Source organism: Gigantopelta aegis, chromosome 11, assembly GCF_016097555.1.
Source record: "Gigantopelta aegis isolate Gae_Host chromosome 11, Gae_host_genome, whole genome shotgun sequence".
NCBI classification, from domain to species: Eukaryota; Metazoa; Mollusca; class Gastropoda; order Neomphalida; family Peltospiridae; genus Gigantopelta; species Gigantopelta aegis.
This window is the reverse complement of record NC_054709.1, coordinates 11,854,473-11,871,957: the sequence shown is the minus strand read 5'-3', so window position 1 is coordinate 11,871,957 and position 17,485 is coordinate 11,854,473. Positions and strand designations below refer to the sequence as shown.

Here is a 17,485-nt window from a genome sequence, read left to right as displayed (position 1 = left end):
AAACTAGCTTTTCTATTTATGTATCAGTTAATGTTTATCAATTACTAGTCATTTAGTTATGTTAAAAATTGATACATCACAGATCGAGCAATCTGGGGAAGGACCCGGTAACGTGGGGTTTGCCAAATCGGTTTTAAAAAGTTCTGCTTGTTATTCAAGCAATTTTGCGTAGGGCCCAGAAATGGTGGTGGGTGGCCAGATTGGAGAAAGAAAGTAGAGGTGCGAAGCGTAAATAATTTTGTGTAATCGGCATTCAGTGTTTTGTTTGTTAGTTACGTTCCGCCATGTTTTGACATCTGTAAAATACGTCAACGTTACTTTCTGTTATTTATATATGTATGTAAATGCCTTCTCTTTTTTTTTTCTGTCAATAAATACATGTAGCCTATATCCCCAAGCATATATTTCAAATTCATCTGGGTTATCTTTTTTGTTTTATTTACTTACTTTTACAATATACACAAAATGAATGTACCAACAGCTGGGGTGGGGTGGGATCGGGTGGTCTGGGGTGAGATGACTGATATATTAATTCGCCTTCCAACCGGGGATGCATAGTTTTCAGAGTTCAGAGGTAGGCAGTTAAGCGCACGCTTCTTACAATAGTAAGCGAAATCAACCAGCTGCAATACAGTTTCAAATTTGAACTCTTATATATTAATTTCGAAAACTCAAACTCCCTGAAACTCGAACTATTTCCTCATCCCCTTCAAGATCGAGTTATCGAAGTTTGACTGTATATGTATATGTATATGTATGTATATATTATATATGTGTGTGCCCCCACACTTTTTAGCACCTTCCTACATCCGTGAACAAGTTATAATCATGTTTTATGTAAAATGTTGGGAGAGGCCTAATATAGCAGGGATTCTAGATTATGGTAGCCCCACTACCATGGCTAGTTATATTCAATGTTGGGCTAGTAAATAACTAATATTGCCATGCCCGACGGCTAGTGAAAAAAAAGTTGTCAAATACTGCATTTAAGTCTATTTTGTAAATATGAATTTCCTGCCCACAATCGCACCCCCCAATCTTAGTGTTTTTAATGTCTATCTCCCTCTTTAAGCAACATATCTGATTATTACACTTAGTAAAATTGTATTAAGTAAAGTAGGGCTAGTACATTTTTTAAATCACTGATCCCATGGCTAGTGGATTTTGTAAAAATTCCAGAAGCCCTGTATAGGCTATCACCTGTTGGCCAATCCCCAGACTGCTACTGTTGTTTGAATGGCAATAAATATTGTTTGCACCCTTCCCATGAAACATCCGGCAAAACCTCGACCCATGATGTACACGACACTCCTGTTATACCCAATTCCATTATAAAATATATCCTAGATTTCTATCCCACCTACAGGCACCCTGGCCCTCCCAAAATTTTGTTTGTCATTTATGCATATGACGCTCGCAATGTGCAGCATTTCTAATCACCTGGGCCCATATTTTCGAAGCTATCTTCAGGGATGTGAGAGGGGCTGGAACAAAGACACTTACTGCTCATCTTCTTTCTAACCAAGTGGAACAAAGGCTTTCAAATAGCATATCCTGAATTGGACAAAATTGACCAATCACAGCGAAGCTGCTGAAATCCAGCCACGGGAATGTACTACATGCAATACTACTTGCGATTGCGCGATACTACTTTCAATTTAACTCTTGTGAGCAGCACGATGTCTCCGTAAGCCAAAAGGTGCATCTTTCTTCTTCTTCTTATTTTTTTAAAGACGAAATGGAAAAGCGCATTTCCGCATAGCTCTCACATCCCTGTGTCTTAGCGCTACGAAATCATAAAACCATCTAACTTATGACATCACTATGGCATGTGCTGTAGTGACATCATAGCCGATGTCAAAATTACCAAATGTCTGATATCCAATAGCCGATGATTGATAAATCAATGTGCTCTAGTGGTATCATTAAACAAAACAAACTTTATTATTTCATAGCCTATGATGGGCTTACGATTTCGTAGCGCTAAGATAGCTTCGAAAATCCCCAGCCTGAAAATATTAAATAAAAAATAAATTTCACTCCCACCTCCATTTTGGAAAGTTCCAAACACTACTCACCCCATTTGTACGAGACATTTCACTTTCTTGTCGGCCGATACTCGGACGAGATATTTCGCCGCTTCCGTTCGGTTGTTTTGCTTCATACAGACTTCCACAAACTCCTGAAACAATTTCAAAATGTTATTACGCTGCGTTCGTTTAATGACCGTGTTGGGGATTGTCTGTTATTTCTTTTACGTTCATTGATGTATGAAAAAGAAAAAAACAATCATCTGCAAACTGAATCAGAAAAGCATTTCAGACTACAGTCAAACCTGTATATAATGGCCACCCAAGGGACCTGATAAAAGTGTCCATTATAGACAGGTAAACCCTTATATACAGGTTCGATTGGCGAATCACAATGGAACTTTATTTTGATGGAAAATAAACCCAAAGCTACAGACATAGCCATATAAGCACATTTAATTTATAATTTTTAAGATGACTGAAAAAGTAGACATAACCTGGGACAAAAAATAAACCAAAAATGTCTTGACAACGATCATCTTGTGACTTATAGCAGGTTCAACCTGTGATTTTGGGTGAAAAATAGTGACCGCTGCCCGTTAAAGACAGGTGACTGTTATATACAGATCAAATAAGGAAGGAAATGCATTGGGGCGATTTATAGTGGCTGTTGCAGGTGACCATTAAGTACAGGTGAACGTTAGACCAGGTTTGACTGTATATGTCAAAATTACCAAATGTTTGATATCCATTAGCCGATGATTAATAAATCAATGTGCTCTAGTGGTGTCGTTAAACAAAACAAACAAACATTTTCATTTGTCACATGTTTGTGGATGATTTCTTCTTTTTTTTCATACCCAGATAAATGTAAAAGAAATAACAGACAATACTTGAAACATACTTACTAATAATGACATTAAAAGTGCATATTTTATTGTGAATTATTATTGGGTTCTTAAACAATAACACTCAGTAAGACAAACTACCAGTTTCATATAAAGTGACGTCATCAGGTATGACGTTCCCCGATGTTACTTTTACGTTCATCGAGAAATGAACAAACTCATGTTGGGATGATGCTAAATTGCAATGAAGGTAACAGAAATTTAATTTTAATACTGTGAATTCACCAGTTCCAAATTGTGAACACGAACTCACCACGTGGAGAGCGTTCAGGCGATTTATAGCGTTCAGGCAATTTATAGACAATCTGCACTGTCACTCTGTTACAACACGACCTCACCACATGGAGAGCGTTCAGACGATTTATAGACAATCTGCACCATCGCTCCAATCTCACACACCACCAACTCAAAATTGAATGAATGATTTGTGTTTGTACCGCCATTTTTTCATGAATTGTGAAGACTGAGACAGAAAATCCTACCCCAGTCCACAAGTTGTGTTCACGGGTTATTTCACCAAACAAACACTCTTCACAACTTGTGAATTGGGAAAATACGATATTCATCACTTCTAATGAAAGCAGCATATCTAATGAACACTAGTGGAGTATTCTATTTGTTACACATCCTCCAAGACGTGTTTAAAAGAAAAGTAAAGTTTGTTTTTATTTAACGACACCACTAGAGCACATTGATTTTTTATCTTATTAGCTTAGTAACTGGTTTAACGTGTCCATATACCACTAGGGTTTCGAACACGCCTATCCCGAGTCCGGCCTTCGATAGGATCGGGGGTCTGACTCGGGAGTATTTTATCTTATCATCGGCTATTGGACATCAAACACATGGTCATTCTGACACTGTTTTTCAGAGGAAACCTGCTGTCGCCACATAAGCTACTCTTTTAAGACAGGCAGCAAGGGATCTTTTATTTGCGCTTCCCACAGGCAGGATAGCACAAACCATGGCCTTTGTTGAACCAGTTATGGATCACTGGTCGGTGCAAGTGGTTTACACCTACACATTGAGCCTTGCAGAGCACTCACTCAGGGTTTGGAGTCGGTATCTGGATTAAAATTCCCATGCCTCGACTGGGATCCGAACCCATTACCTACCAGACTGTAGACCGATGGCCTAACCACGCCGCCACCGAGGCCTGTGTGTTTAAAAGAACTTTACACATCTTGTCCAATTAATATATATTTCTTTATTTACAATGCTGGCGTTTGCATAGTTAACTTCTATGTTACTGGCAGCAATCAGTTTTAAATGTTTCACCACGACTAGTATATCAAAGACCGTGGTATGTGCTATCTTGTCTGTGGGATGGTGCATATAAAAGATATCTTGCTGCTAATCGGAAAAATGTAGCGGGCTTCCTTTCTAAGACTATATGTCAAAATTACTGAATGTTTGACATACAATAGCTGATGATTAATAAATCGATATGCTCTAGTGGTATCATTAAACAAAACAAACTTTTAAATGTTTCACATCCATTAGATAATGATTAAATTAATCAATGTGCTCTTTGTGGTGTCATTAAAAAAAATATTTAAAAAAATATCAGTAGTGTGAAAGTAGATTGATATCTAGCTCATCACCATGGAGCAGCCATACTGCAACTCACCTCCATGCCAATAGGGGGTTTCTTGCTTTTAGAGAATTTTTCCAGTTCTGTCCAGTCCCCAGCTTCTGCTAGGGCACCAGCTCGCAACAACCAATATCTGATGAAAGGAAACAAAATGTAATATCAGTTTTTATTGCCCATATGGTTAAAAATATCTTGGTACATATCAAAGTGATATGTCCCACTAGACTGCCAAGTGAGACGTAACACTTTGACATCATCGAATAGCACAGTACAACCATACAGTAACAAAACCAAATGACTTGAGAGATTATGGGTAATAAATAGGATATTAAAATCGCTGCCATTTCGTATCATGTTTATGTCCCTCATGAAATAATCATGGTACAAAATGGAAGCTCGTTTAATATCCTTTAAATATAAGTATATTTTTATATTTAAAGCTGCAATGTTAAGTATATTTTTATTATTTAAAGCTGCAATCTCGAATATTTTTTATTATTTAAAGCTGCAATCTCTAGTATATTTTTAATATTTAAAGCTGCAATCTCGAGTATATTTTTAATAATTAAAGCTGCCGTTTAAAAGTGTATTTTTATTTCTTAAAGCTGCAGTCTAAATTATCACACATTTAACTAAACTCTTAAACTAAAATTACATCTCACCTCTTGTCTGGCACACGGAACTCCTTGCGCAGCAGTTCGGCTGCCTTGTGGTTACCCTCGACAACCAGGCTGTAGATGGTCTGGTGTAGAGAGAGATCCATGTATGGCCGACTCAGCTCCTCCTCAAACCGACGCTGGTATTTGAGTAACTTCATCTGCTCTTCAGTTTGCTGCAAGACAAAAGTTTGTTTTTGTTTAACAACACCACTAGAGCACATTAATTAATTCTGACTTGCAGTGCACTGGTTGGAATGAGAGAAAAAAACAACAACAATCAGTTGAAATGATCTACTGAGGTGGTTCGATGTTGCGATGCAAGCATCTCAGGTGAGCGCTGCTGCAAGACAAACAACAAAGAATATCAAATTACAGGACTTCAAATTCATTTTGTTCATTAGGAAAAGTTAAAAGTTTGTTTTATTTAACGACAACACTGGAGCACATTGATTTATTAATCCCAGTCGTGGGGACACTGGTTGGAATGGGGGAAAAAAGCAATCAGAGAATATGTTAACCGACACCTAAGCTAATGGAGATTTTTTTAAATTATTATAACACAACAGCACACATTTAAAATTAAGAAGTGTGAACAGTTTCATGTTTTTGTAATATACTAAAAGGCAAAAGTTATTGTGACATGGATTGTTTGGAGTAATAAATTTGTGAATGGATTTATGGATGTAAACCAGAGAAATGTGCATGGAACAGCTCAAAGAAATGCAACCAAGCAGTTGTTGCAGCAATTGCATGCTTTGTGCAAGAAACTAGGAATTTTCGGGAGAAATCCTGTCCAGTGTTCACCATAAAAGGCCAGACATTCAGTCGCAAATCATTGCCACTCTGTGCAGTCTTCAGAAGTCAGAAAAACACCATTAGTGAACTGTTTGATGCAATTTCGTCATGCCACGCCTCAGTGAAAATGACAGATGGCGAGTCATAGGGATGCTTGAATCTGGGACCTCGTAGCGTTACGTCGCACGTCAATTCAACGTCCACAGAAACACCACAGAGCATTTATGGCAATGATATCAACAAAACAACCAGGTCAGGACCGTCCTTGTAGCAGCCGACCAATTGTGACAACCCCTCACCAAGACACATGTATCTTAACCACGCATCTGCGAAACAGGCATTCCCAGGAACTTTCTCCAGCGTTTAGTGGCCTCAATGAGACGACGGTGCTAGGCCTGTATCAATGCTCAAGGTGGACACACTCGCTACTGATTGTGTGAACTTTGCTCTGGACCCGCTCTAGTGATGTGGTTCATTTGCATATGGCAGGTGCACCCTTTCCATGGACTATTGCTCGTTTCCATACCTTCGGACATTTCTCTTTCCATGTTATAACGTTTCATACATGGCAGTAAAAACTTATCATCAATTATCTTTGTCTTTTGTGTGTCACAATAACTTTTGCCTTTTAGTATAAAACAAATTTCAGGAGTCACATTCAATTATGATGACCAGTTAGTAATATGTAAAATATGACACGGCCAGTTTGACCGCCAAGCTCTGTTTAATTTTCAGGGCATTAGAGCATAAGACTAGGCATTGCTGCATGGCTGCTGTTAAATTCGAGCCCTGATTTAGTTTAGATTCACTCATAGCACAGTGACCCAACACAAATTCTAATCATTGACTACCTTGCTTGCAAATTCATTTTTCGCTCGATCGTAGCAGTTTTTAGCTTCTTCCAGTCTTTTGATGCGGTCTTCTAGCATCTACGAAAAAAGAAAGAAATCAGTGGGTATTTGTTTAAATATCAAACAGTCTGGCAATTACAGTAATATATATTCAATGTGAACTTACAGTCTATAATACAGTGATACATGTAAAACTCAATTTGCAACTGTAAATGGTCAAATACAACATAGTTATCCCCTAAATATATGGCAATTGATCTCTTGTGGACACCCCCTCCCCGTTATGTTTTTATTTCATATAGGGTAAGTGTTGCTAAATGCAGTGGAAATTTCTAGGAATAAAACACATTTTCAATTAATTATGACAAATATAATCCATAAAAAATACAGTTATTACACACAGTAATAAAAAAAATACGAAGAGTTTCATTGCAAAACGTGACAAATGCCACTATACACACTCAATCCTAAAAATGTTTTATTCCAAACTACTATAAACACTACGCCAGTTTCTGCGCAATCTGCGATATATCCTCAGACAATCGTATTGCGTTTTGCTGAAAACTGAATTTGAACTTGTTTACGTGTGAACAGTGTCCGAGTGGTGTTCGCACAATGGTTTTTAATATGGTGTATATCGCGATTTGCGATGAAACTCTTCATATGTTTGTGGCCTCAAAAATTATTAAAATAGACCATGCATGCCATGTATATTATGAACCCAGCCACCTATTTCAGATCAGTAGCCTCATATTGCAAAACCAATGAACACCCTGGATACCATGGTAACAGATTAAAGTTTGTTTTGTTTGGCAACACCACAAGGGTACATTGATCAATCACTGACTATTGGAAGGCAGGAAGGAAATGTTTTATTTAATGACGCATTCAGCACATTTTATTTACGGTTATATGGCATCAGACATATGGTTATGGACCACACAGATACTGAGAGAGGAAACCCACTGACGCCACTTTATGGGCTACTCTTTTCGATTAGCAGCAAGAGATCTTTTATATGCACCATCCCACAGGCAGGATAGTACATACCACAGCTTTTGTTACACCAGTTGTGGAACACTGGCTGGAATGACAAACAGCCCAATGGGTCCGCTGATGGGGATCAACCCTAGACCGACCGCGCATGAAGGGAACGCTTTAACCACTGGGCTATGTCCTGCCCTTCACTGACTTTTGGATGCCAAAACATTTGATAATTCTGACATGTAGTCAACATTTTCCCATTAACAGCAAGGGATCTTTTGTATGCACTTTCCAACACAGGACAGCACATACCATGACCATTGATATACCAGTCTTAAATAACAGTATAGATACAAATATTGAATTATGCACAGAATATTCCACTCACCTCTTCAACAAAACTGCGTATAACTTTACAATTGCCGTTGTCGAGGAAGTTATCTTCCTGATAATACAACTCTTCTACTAGTGTAGGATTCTGTTGTTTACAATACTGAACAAAACACAAACATATTGTATTCAAAAACGTGTGTGTACAGATATATATATGTGAGAGGGGGGAGGAAGGGAGGATAGATAGTAGGGGGAGAGAGAGGGAGAGAGACAAAAACAGAGAGCGAGAGAGACAGAAAAAGACAGAGAGGGGAAGAGAGACAGAGAGTGAGAGAAGAGACAGAGAAGGGGTGGGGAGGGAGAGGAAGACATACACAGAGGAAGGGAGGACAGAGACTGCAAGAGAGGGAGGGAGGGAGAGTGAGAAGGGGGAGGGATGAGAGACAGAGAGGAGCTAGTGCAAAGAACGAGGGAGAGAGAGAGAGAGAGAGAGAGAGGAAGGGAAGAGGGAGAGATACCTCCTTTGTACTGTCTCTTTTGCAGAGATAGAGCCAGCAAAGGTTGCAGGAGTTAACAAGGTACAAGATGTATATAGAGAATAATTGGTTTCTGCCTTAAGATACCAGCTTTATCCTGCTAATGTTAAGATGTTATCACTAATTATTACCCATGTAGTGAACACCTGGGTACAGCTTAGAAATTAAGATACGCAAAGCCAGTTGTGTATTAGTATCTAATTTCAGTAAACGTCATCACCTTCCCAGGTTTTAGTTCTATGTATTCGTATGTCTCATTGAATTATGTTGGAAGTAATTATCAGATTTTACATTATTTAAAAGTGGGTAATAAATAAAATAGCACACTCATTTTTGCTAAATAATTTTTTTTAGTAAATTTGTGAACTATTGTCATAAAAGTGTTATGTAGAGAAAATTTTAATAATATTCTATATAACTCACCTGTAGATAGAGGGAGTACGCTATAGGGCTGGTTCGGATTGCCATGAGGAAGTCTCCACTATTTGAGAGTTTCTCCTTCATTCTCAGCAGAACAGTGTACACTGAAAACAAACATACATGTATTGGGCCAAATTTACAACGCCTGTTTATGTCTTACACACACATGAAACTACATATATTTACAATGCTTAAACAACTGTTTATGTCTTACACACACATGAAACTACATACATTTACAATGCTTAAACGCCTGTTTATGTCTTACACACACATGAAACTACATACATTTACAATGCTTAAACAACTGTTTATGTCTTACACACACATGAAACTACATACATTTACAATGCTTAAACAACTGCATAAAACATTTTTTTAAAAACCAGGCTTCTTAAATTCGGCCCAATGTGCACGAAAGAAAACATGTTTACATGTGTATCTGTTTAACAACAAAGTTAAAGAACATTGATTTACTAATCATTGGGTATTGGAAATCAATCATTTGGTCATTGTGATATGTAGTCACAGGTAACCCACTACATTTTTCATCAGCAACAACAAGGGATTTTTTACATGCACTTTCCACTTAAATAAGACAGACATACCATGGATTTATCCAGGATATTTTGCCAGTGTCCCATGTCACTATCCCCACTGTGTATAACTTTCTGTGTCTATATAGATGTACAAACAGAGATCACTATCTCCACCGTCTATAGCTTTCAGTGTCTATACGGTATATATACAGAGATCACTATCCCCAATGTCTATAGCTTTCAGTGTCTATATAAAGAGATCACTATCCCCACTGTCTATAGCTTTCAGTGTTTATATACAAACTGAGATCACTATCCCCACTGTCTATAGCTTTCAGTATCTATAAACAAACTGAGATCACTATCCCCAGTGTCTATAGCTTTCAGTATCTATATACAAACCGAGATCACTATCTCAACTGTCTATGTCTATATACAAACCGAGATCACTATCTCCACTGTCTATAGCATTCAGTGTCTATATACAAACCGAGATCACTATCTCCACTGTCTATGTCTATATACAAACCGAGATCACTATCCCCACGGTCTATAGCTTTCAGTGTCTATATACAAACCGAGATCATTATCTCCACTGTCTATAGCTTTCAGAGTCTATATACAAACCGAGAACACTATCTCCACTGTCTATGTCTATATCTCCACTGTCTATGTCTATTACAAACCGAGATCACTATCCCCACGGTCTATAGCTTTCAGTGTCTATATACAAACCGAGATCATTATCTCCACTGTCTATAGCTTTCAGAGTCTATATACAAACCGAGAACACTATCTCCACTGTCTATGTCTATATACAAACCGAGATCACTATCCCCACTGTCTATAGCTTTCAGTGTCTATATACAAACCGAGATCACTATCTCCACTGTCTATAGCTTTCAGTGTCTATATACAAACCGAGATCACTATCCCCACTGTCTATAGCTTTCACTGTCTATATACAAACCGAGATCACTATCTCCAGTCTATATACAAACCGAGATCACTATCTCCACTGTCTATATACAAACCGAGATCACTATCTCCACTGTCTATGGCTTTAGACAAAGCGACTTGATCTTGTTCCATCTTGAGTAACAGCGGAACTTGCTCCGATGCTTTTGGCTCATAGTCCAACAGCTGAAACAAGATAACACTGGTCAGGCAAACGACCTCTTACAGTTATACATTTCAGTTCAGCTTATTTTCACCATTATATCCAATTAAGGTTCAAGCACGCTGTCCTGGGCATACACCTCAGCTATCTGGGATGTTTGTCCAGTGTCCAGGACAGTGGGTTAGTTGTCAGTGGTTAGTGAGAGAGCAGAGGGTGTAGTGGTCTTACACCTACACACTGAGTCGTTAAAACTCGCTCTGGGTTGGAGCCAGTACCGGGCTGCGTACCCAGTACCTACCAGCCTTATGACCAATGGCGGAACCACGACACCAATGAAGCCGGTTTTACAGTTAAACAGGCAGGCATTCAATGGGCTGCCCCCCCCCCCCCCACCTATCCACTACAGAATAATACAAGAAAGTGCCCTTCTGTGGCCCTGGTATGGCTCTAATATACAGAGAAACACCTCAAAACTTGACCACCTGTAAACCGGAATTCCCTCAAAACCAGATGTATTTTTATGGTCCCTTTTTCAAGTATCAGTACACAATATACAACCTTTCTAATCTGGATACCCCTTAAAACCAGACGTTTTACTTGGTGTCGTGGGTTTCCAGTTTAGATGGGTTTCACTAAATACAGGCATGATATACTAAAAAAAAAAAAAAAAAAAAAAAAAAAAATCAAAGTTAAAGTTAAAGTTTTGTTTTTGTGGGGAACTGTTTGAGACAGAACAAAACCCAATCATAGAAAATGGGTCCACATAGGTGATTTGAACCTTCAATCCAAGCACCTCAGACAAGAAACCCACAGACTGTTATGACACTTGTTATTACACGTATGCTTCATATGGTTTTCATTAACTCTGTTATGTTGAACCATGTGAAATAATAACACTTGTTATTACACGTATGCTTCATATGATTTTATTAACTCGGTTATGTTGAACCATGTGAATAATAACACTTGTTATTACACGTATGCTTCATATGGTTTTATTAACTCGGTTATGTTGAACCATGTGAATAATAACACTTGTTATTACACGTATGCTTCATATGGTTTTATTAACTGTTATGTTGAACCATGTGAATAATAACACTTGTTATTACACGTATGCTTCATATGGTTTTCATTAACTCTGTTATGTTGAACCATGTGAATAATAACACTTGTTATTACACGTATGCTTCATATGATTTTCATTAACTCTGTTATGTTGAACCATGTGAATAATAACACTTGTTATTACACGTATGCTTCATATGGTTTTATTAACTGTTATGTTGAACCATGTGAATAATAACACTTGTTATTACACGTATGCTTCATATGGTTTTCATTAACTCTGTTATGTTGAACCATGTGAATAATAACACTTGTTATTACACGTATGCTTCATATGATTTTCATTAACTCCGTTATGTTGAACCATGTGAATAATAACACTTGTTATTACACGTATGCTTCATATGGTTTTATTAACTCGGTTATGTTGAACCATGTGAATAATAACACTTGTTATTACACGTATGCTTCATATGATTTTCATTAACTCGGTTATGTTGAACCATGTGAATAATAACACTTGTTATTACACGTATGCTTCATATGATTTTCATTAACTCTGTTATGTTGAACCATGTGAATAATAACACTTGTTATTACACGTATGCTTCATATGATTTTCATTAACTCTGTTATGTTGAACCATGTGAATAATAACACTTGTTATTACACGTATGCTTCATATGATTTTCATTAACTCTGTTATGTTGAACCATGTGAATAATAACACTTGTTATTACACGTATGCTTCATATGATTTTTATATTAACTCGGTTATGTTGAACCATGTGAATAATAACACTTGTTATTATACGTATGCTTCATATGATTTTCATTAACTCTGTTATGTTGAACCATGTGAATAATAACACTTGTTATTACACGTATGCTTCATATGGTTTTCATTAACTCTGTTATGTTGAACCATGTGAATAATAACACTTGTTATTACACGTATGCTTCATATGATTTTTATATTAACTCGGTTATGTTGAACCATGTGAATAATAACACTTGTTATTATACGTATGCTTCATATGATTTTCATTAACTCTGTTATGTTGAACCATGTGAATAATAACACTTGTTATTACACGTATGCTTCATATGATTTTCATTAACTCCGTTATGTTGAACCATGTGAATAATAACACTTGTTATTACACATATGCTTCATATGGTTTTCATTAACTCTGTTATGTTCAACCATGTGAATAATAACACTTGTTATTACACGTATTCTTCATATGATTTTCATTAACTCTGTTATGTTGAACCATGTGAATAATAACACTTGTTATTACACGTATGCTTCATATGGTTTTATTAACTCAGAGTTGGATATGTTGAACCAGGTGGATATGGCCACAGTTTAGGCTGAAGCCCATAAAATATTTGCAATGTAGCAGCCAAAAAGTAAAAAAATGGAGGGACATCAATAGACAGATGATTTTCGAATTAGCATTTTAGAGAATTAGTAATGAAATAAAAAATTATTATATTCACCAATTTTGCGAGCGACAAATTAAACACTATGTTTACCTTGATAGCCAGCTGTTTTACCTTGATAGCCAGCTGTTTTACCTTGATAGCCAGCTGTTTTACCTTGACAGGCAGCTGTTTTACCATGACAGGCAGCTGTTTTACCTCGACAGGCAGCTGTTTTACCTTGACAGCCAGCTGTTTTACCTTGACAGCCAGCTGTTTTACCTTGACAGGCAGCTGTTTTACCTTGACAGCCAGCTGTTTTTCCTTGGTAGCCAGCCATTCTACCTTGGTAGCCAGCTGTGTTACTTCAATAGCCAGCTGTTTTACCTCGATAGCCAGCTGTTTTACCTTGATAGCCAGCCATTTTACCTTGGTAGCCAGCTGTGTTACCTCGATAGCCAGCTGTGTTACCTCAATAGCCAGCTGTTTTACCTCGATAGCCAGCTGTGTTACCTCGATAGCCAGCCGTTTTACCTCGATAGACAGCTGTTTTACCTCGATAGACAGCTGTTTTACCTCGATAGACAGCGGTTTTACCTTGATAGCCAGCCATTTTACCTTGGTAGCCAGCTGTGTTACCTCGATAGCCAGCTGTGTTACCTCGATAGCCAGCTGTGTTACTTCGATAGCCAGCTGTTTTACCTTGGTAGCCAGCCATTTTACCTTGGTAGCCAGCTGTGTTACCTTGGTAGCCAGCTGTGTTACCTCGATAGCCAGCTGTGTTACCTCGATAGCCAGCTGTTTTACCTCAATAGACAGCTGTTTTACCTTGATAGACAGCGGTTTTACCTTGATAGCCAGCTGTTTCCTGCCCTGTTCCAGGGCTTCACTAGCGATCTCCTTGAAGGAAACGCCAGGCACGTCTAGCAGTTTCTGAGAGATCGCTCGAGCCAACGTCTCCTCATCCACGCTCTTCTGTTGAACCTGAATGAACAATAGGAAAGGAAGGTTTACACAAAAATTACGTCACAGGATCGAACCACCATAGTGGATCCATTCAACTGATTGTTTTTTTCCTGTTCCAACTAGTGCACCACAAGTTTAAGTTTTAAAACTTAAAGTCAAAGTTTGTTTTGTTTAACGACACAGCTAGAGCACATTGATTAATTAATCATCGGCTATTGGATGTCAAACATTTTGAAATTTTAACATATAGTGTTAGAAAGAAAATCTGCTACACTTTTTCATTAGTAGCAAGGGATCTTTTATATGCATCAAAGTTAAAAAGCACATTGATTTATGAATCATCGGCTATTGAATGTCAAACATCAAAACAAAATCATTAGAGAATTTAACCCAAACCCTTTAAAAATTTCAACATAAACTCTTTAGAGATTTCAACACAAACCCTTTAGAGATTTCAACACAAACTCTTTAGAGAATTTAACACAAACCTTTTAGAGATTTCAACACAAACACTTTAGAGATTTCAACACAAACACTTCAGAGATTTAATTTTCAACACAAACCCTTAAAGATTTCATCACAAACTACTTAGAGATTCAACACAAAAACTCTTTAGAGATTTTAACACAAACCCTTTAGAGATTTCAACACAAACTCTTTTAGAGATTCAACACAAAAACTCTTTAGAGATTTTAACGAACACTTTATAAATTCAACACAAACTCTTTAGAAATTTCAACACAAACTCTTTTAAATTAGAGAATTTAACTAACATTTTATAGATTTTAATACACACTTTAAAAATTTCAACACAAACTCTTTTAGAGATTTTAACACAAACTCTTTGGAGATTTCAACACAAACTCTGACCTTGTAGCATGCCCAGTGTGCGAGTATCCGGCTGGATCCCTCGGACTCTGGTATTTTCAGATACTGGCAGATCTTGATGGCCAGACAGAAGAGTTTGCGCACGACGAGCCGATCGATAAGAACGGGAGTCGTCAGGTGCTCCAGTCTGGTGCAGGAGTTCAGGAAGATATTTTCTTACGTCATTCACTATTTAGGATAACACACACTTAACACTAATAACACACACATGTTATATCGATTTAAAAACATGTAAACACTTGACCACATGTGTTATCGATTTAAAAACATGACTGGCTGCTCCTAGGTAATGAACCGGTCACAACAGCCATACCATACAGTGAAAGAGAATGATCAATATTGATTGATCTATGATGTAGAAGTTAACTTGAAATTGATTACTCTGTGACATATAAGTTAGTTGAGAGAGAGAGAGAGAGAGAGAGAGAGAGAGAGAGAGAGAGAGAGAGAGAGAGAGAGAGAGAGAGAGAGAGAGAGAGCGAGAGAGAGAGAGAGAGAAAGAGACAGAGAGAGACAGACAGACAGAGACAGACAGACAGCGACTGAGAGACAGACATGAAGACCAGCACAAAGAAAGAGGAAATTTGCTGCCATCATATAGGTTACACCTTCAGAAAAACACCAAGGAATCTCTAACATGTACTTCCCAACAAACAACAACACTACAAACCACAGCCTTTGATCCATCAGCCTTTGGGCAGTAGTTGCCAGGATTAAACTTGTCTCCCCTCCAATCTGTCCTTGTGAACAAGCCGCAGAAACTGTTGAACACATCCTACAATACAGCCAACAACACAGCCAACTCAGAGATGCTCACTGGCCAACACCGAAAAACACAGAAGAAAAACTTTATGGAGACCAGGAATCCCTCCGTGTCACTGTGAGATTCATCCTGGCAGCAAACATCTCCCTGTGATATCATTACAAGAAGGAACGAAAAGAAGAAGAAGAAGAGGAGTTGGAACAGGAAAAGGAACCAGTGTTAAACAAGGATACTGTGCATATGTGAGGGGAATCCCCACTGAGAGACAAAGACAGACAGACAGACAGATGAGAGACCAGTAAAGAAACAGGAAATTTGCTGCCATCACAAAGGTTACACCTTCAGAAAATCACCACGGCCTTTGATCATCCAGCCTTTGGGCAGTAGCTGAAACAGAAAAATTAACCAGTGTGAAACAAGGATACTGTGTGTATGTGAGGGGAATCCCCACTGAGTGATGTTTTGTCTGGTTGAGGACTCGTAACATCTGACACATGTTTACAAATGCCGCTGGTTGATAGTCGGTCAGAAAACACTTGCCAAATGATGCAGCCTGAAAAAAAAAAAATAATAAAAAAAAAAAACATTCTGGCATAACTTACAGAATAATAATAAACAAATATTTAATTATAATGTAAAAACAAAAATAATAATTTCCTTCTGTTTGCTGTTTAAAACTTGATGGCCTATTTTAAAATGGTCAAATACATGTACTAAAAATATCCAACAGATATTTTAAATACTATTTAAAACGATCCAACATTTAAATATGGTGATGAAATTTAAATGTTAAAGAAATATTAGAAGTACCCAACCTTAAATGTTAAAATATCTAAGTTTAAATCCTAAAAAGTATCCAAGCTTAAAAATTAAATAATCCAAGTTTAAAAACTAAAAATATCCAAGTTTAATTCCAAAAATATCCAAGATTTAAATACTAAAAAATCCAAGGTTAACGTATTCCAGCTTAAATAATACTAATAATGAGCAAGTTTAAATACCAAAACGACCCAAGCTCACACTAAAAATAACCAAGCCTAAACATGAAAAATACCAAATCTTAAATATCCAAAATATCCAAGCATAAATATTAACAATACCTAAGTATAAATACTAAAAAGACCCATCCTTAAATTATACTAAAAAGATCCAAGCTTAAATACTAAACATAGTCCAGCTTAAATACTAAACAGACCCAAGCTCAAATACTAAAAATATCTAACCTTAAATACTAAAAAAATCAATCTTAAATACTAAAAATATCCGAGCTTAAGTACAAAAAATATTGAAGATTTAAATACTAAAAATAAAGAGATTGCTGCTTTGACACATTTTCTACAAACCCTGAGCAGCTGTTTCTGTCTAGCTGGTTCGAGTTCGTGTCCCGCCGCCTGAATACACTGATCGATGGCTAGATCCAGTCTGTCCTTGATCATACGCACGTACTCGTCCGCTTTCTGACTGCGCTTCTGAAAACGGTCAACACACAAGCCATGTCAGTTGTATGAACATATCATATCAACATATATACTTTCTGAAAACGGTCAACACACAAGCCATGTCAGTTGTATGAACATATCATATCTACATATATACTTTCTGA

The 17,485-nt window shown here is 37.4% G+C and overlaps 1 protein-coding gene across 2 annotated transcripts in view; it reads right to left on the bottom strand.

The window, feature by feature from the left end:
- Positions 1 to 17,485, bottom strand: part of LOC121385363 (vacuolar protein sorting-associated protein 16 homolog) — a 50,116-nt gene that overhangs the window by 3,030 nt on the left and 29,601 nt on the right. For both annotated transcript variants that reach the window (XM_041516020.1, XM_041516021.1), the window contains exons 12-22: positions 17,226 to 17,351; positions 16,308 to 16,435; positions 15,102 to 15,246; positions 14,115 to 14,249; positions 10,684 to 10,792; positions 9,114 to 9,214; positions 8,210 to 8,314; positions 6,838 to 6,915; positions 5,195 to 5,364; positions 4,569 to 4,665; positions 2,079 to 2,182 (exon numbers count right to left, since the gene is read on the bottom strand). In XM_041516020.1, coding sequence (XP_041371954.1) covers positions 2,079 to 2,182; positions 4,569 to 4,665; positions 5,195 to 5,364; positions 6,838 to 6,915; positions 8,210 to 8,314; positions 9,114 to 9,214; positions 10,684 to 10,792; positions 14,115 to 14,249; positions 15,102 to 15,246; positions 16,308 to 16,435; positions 17,226 to 17,351 — 1,298 coding nt within the window. The remainder of the gene's footprint in view (positions 1 to 2,078; positions 2,183 to 4,568; positions 4,666 to 5,194; positions 5,365 to 6,837; positions 6,916 to 8,209; positions 8,315 to 9,113; positions 9,215 to 10,683; positions 10,793 to 14,114; positions 14,250 to 15,101; positions 15,247 to 16,307; positions 16,436 to 17,225; positions 17,352 to 17,485) is intronic.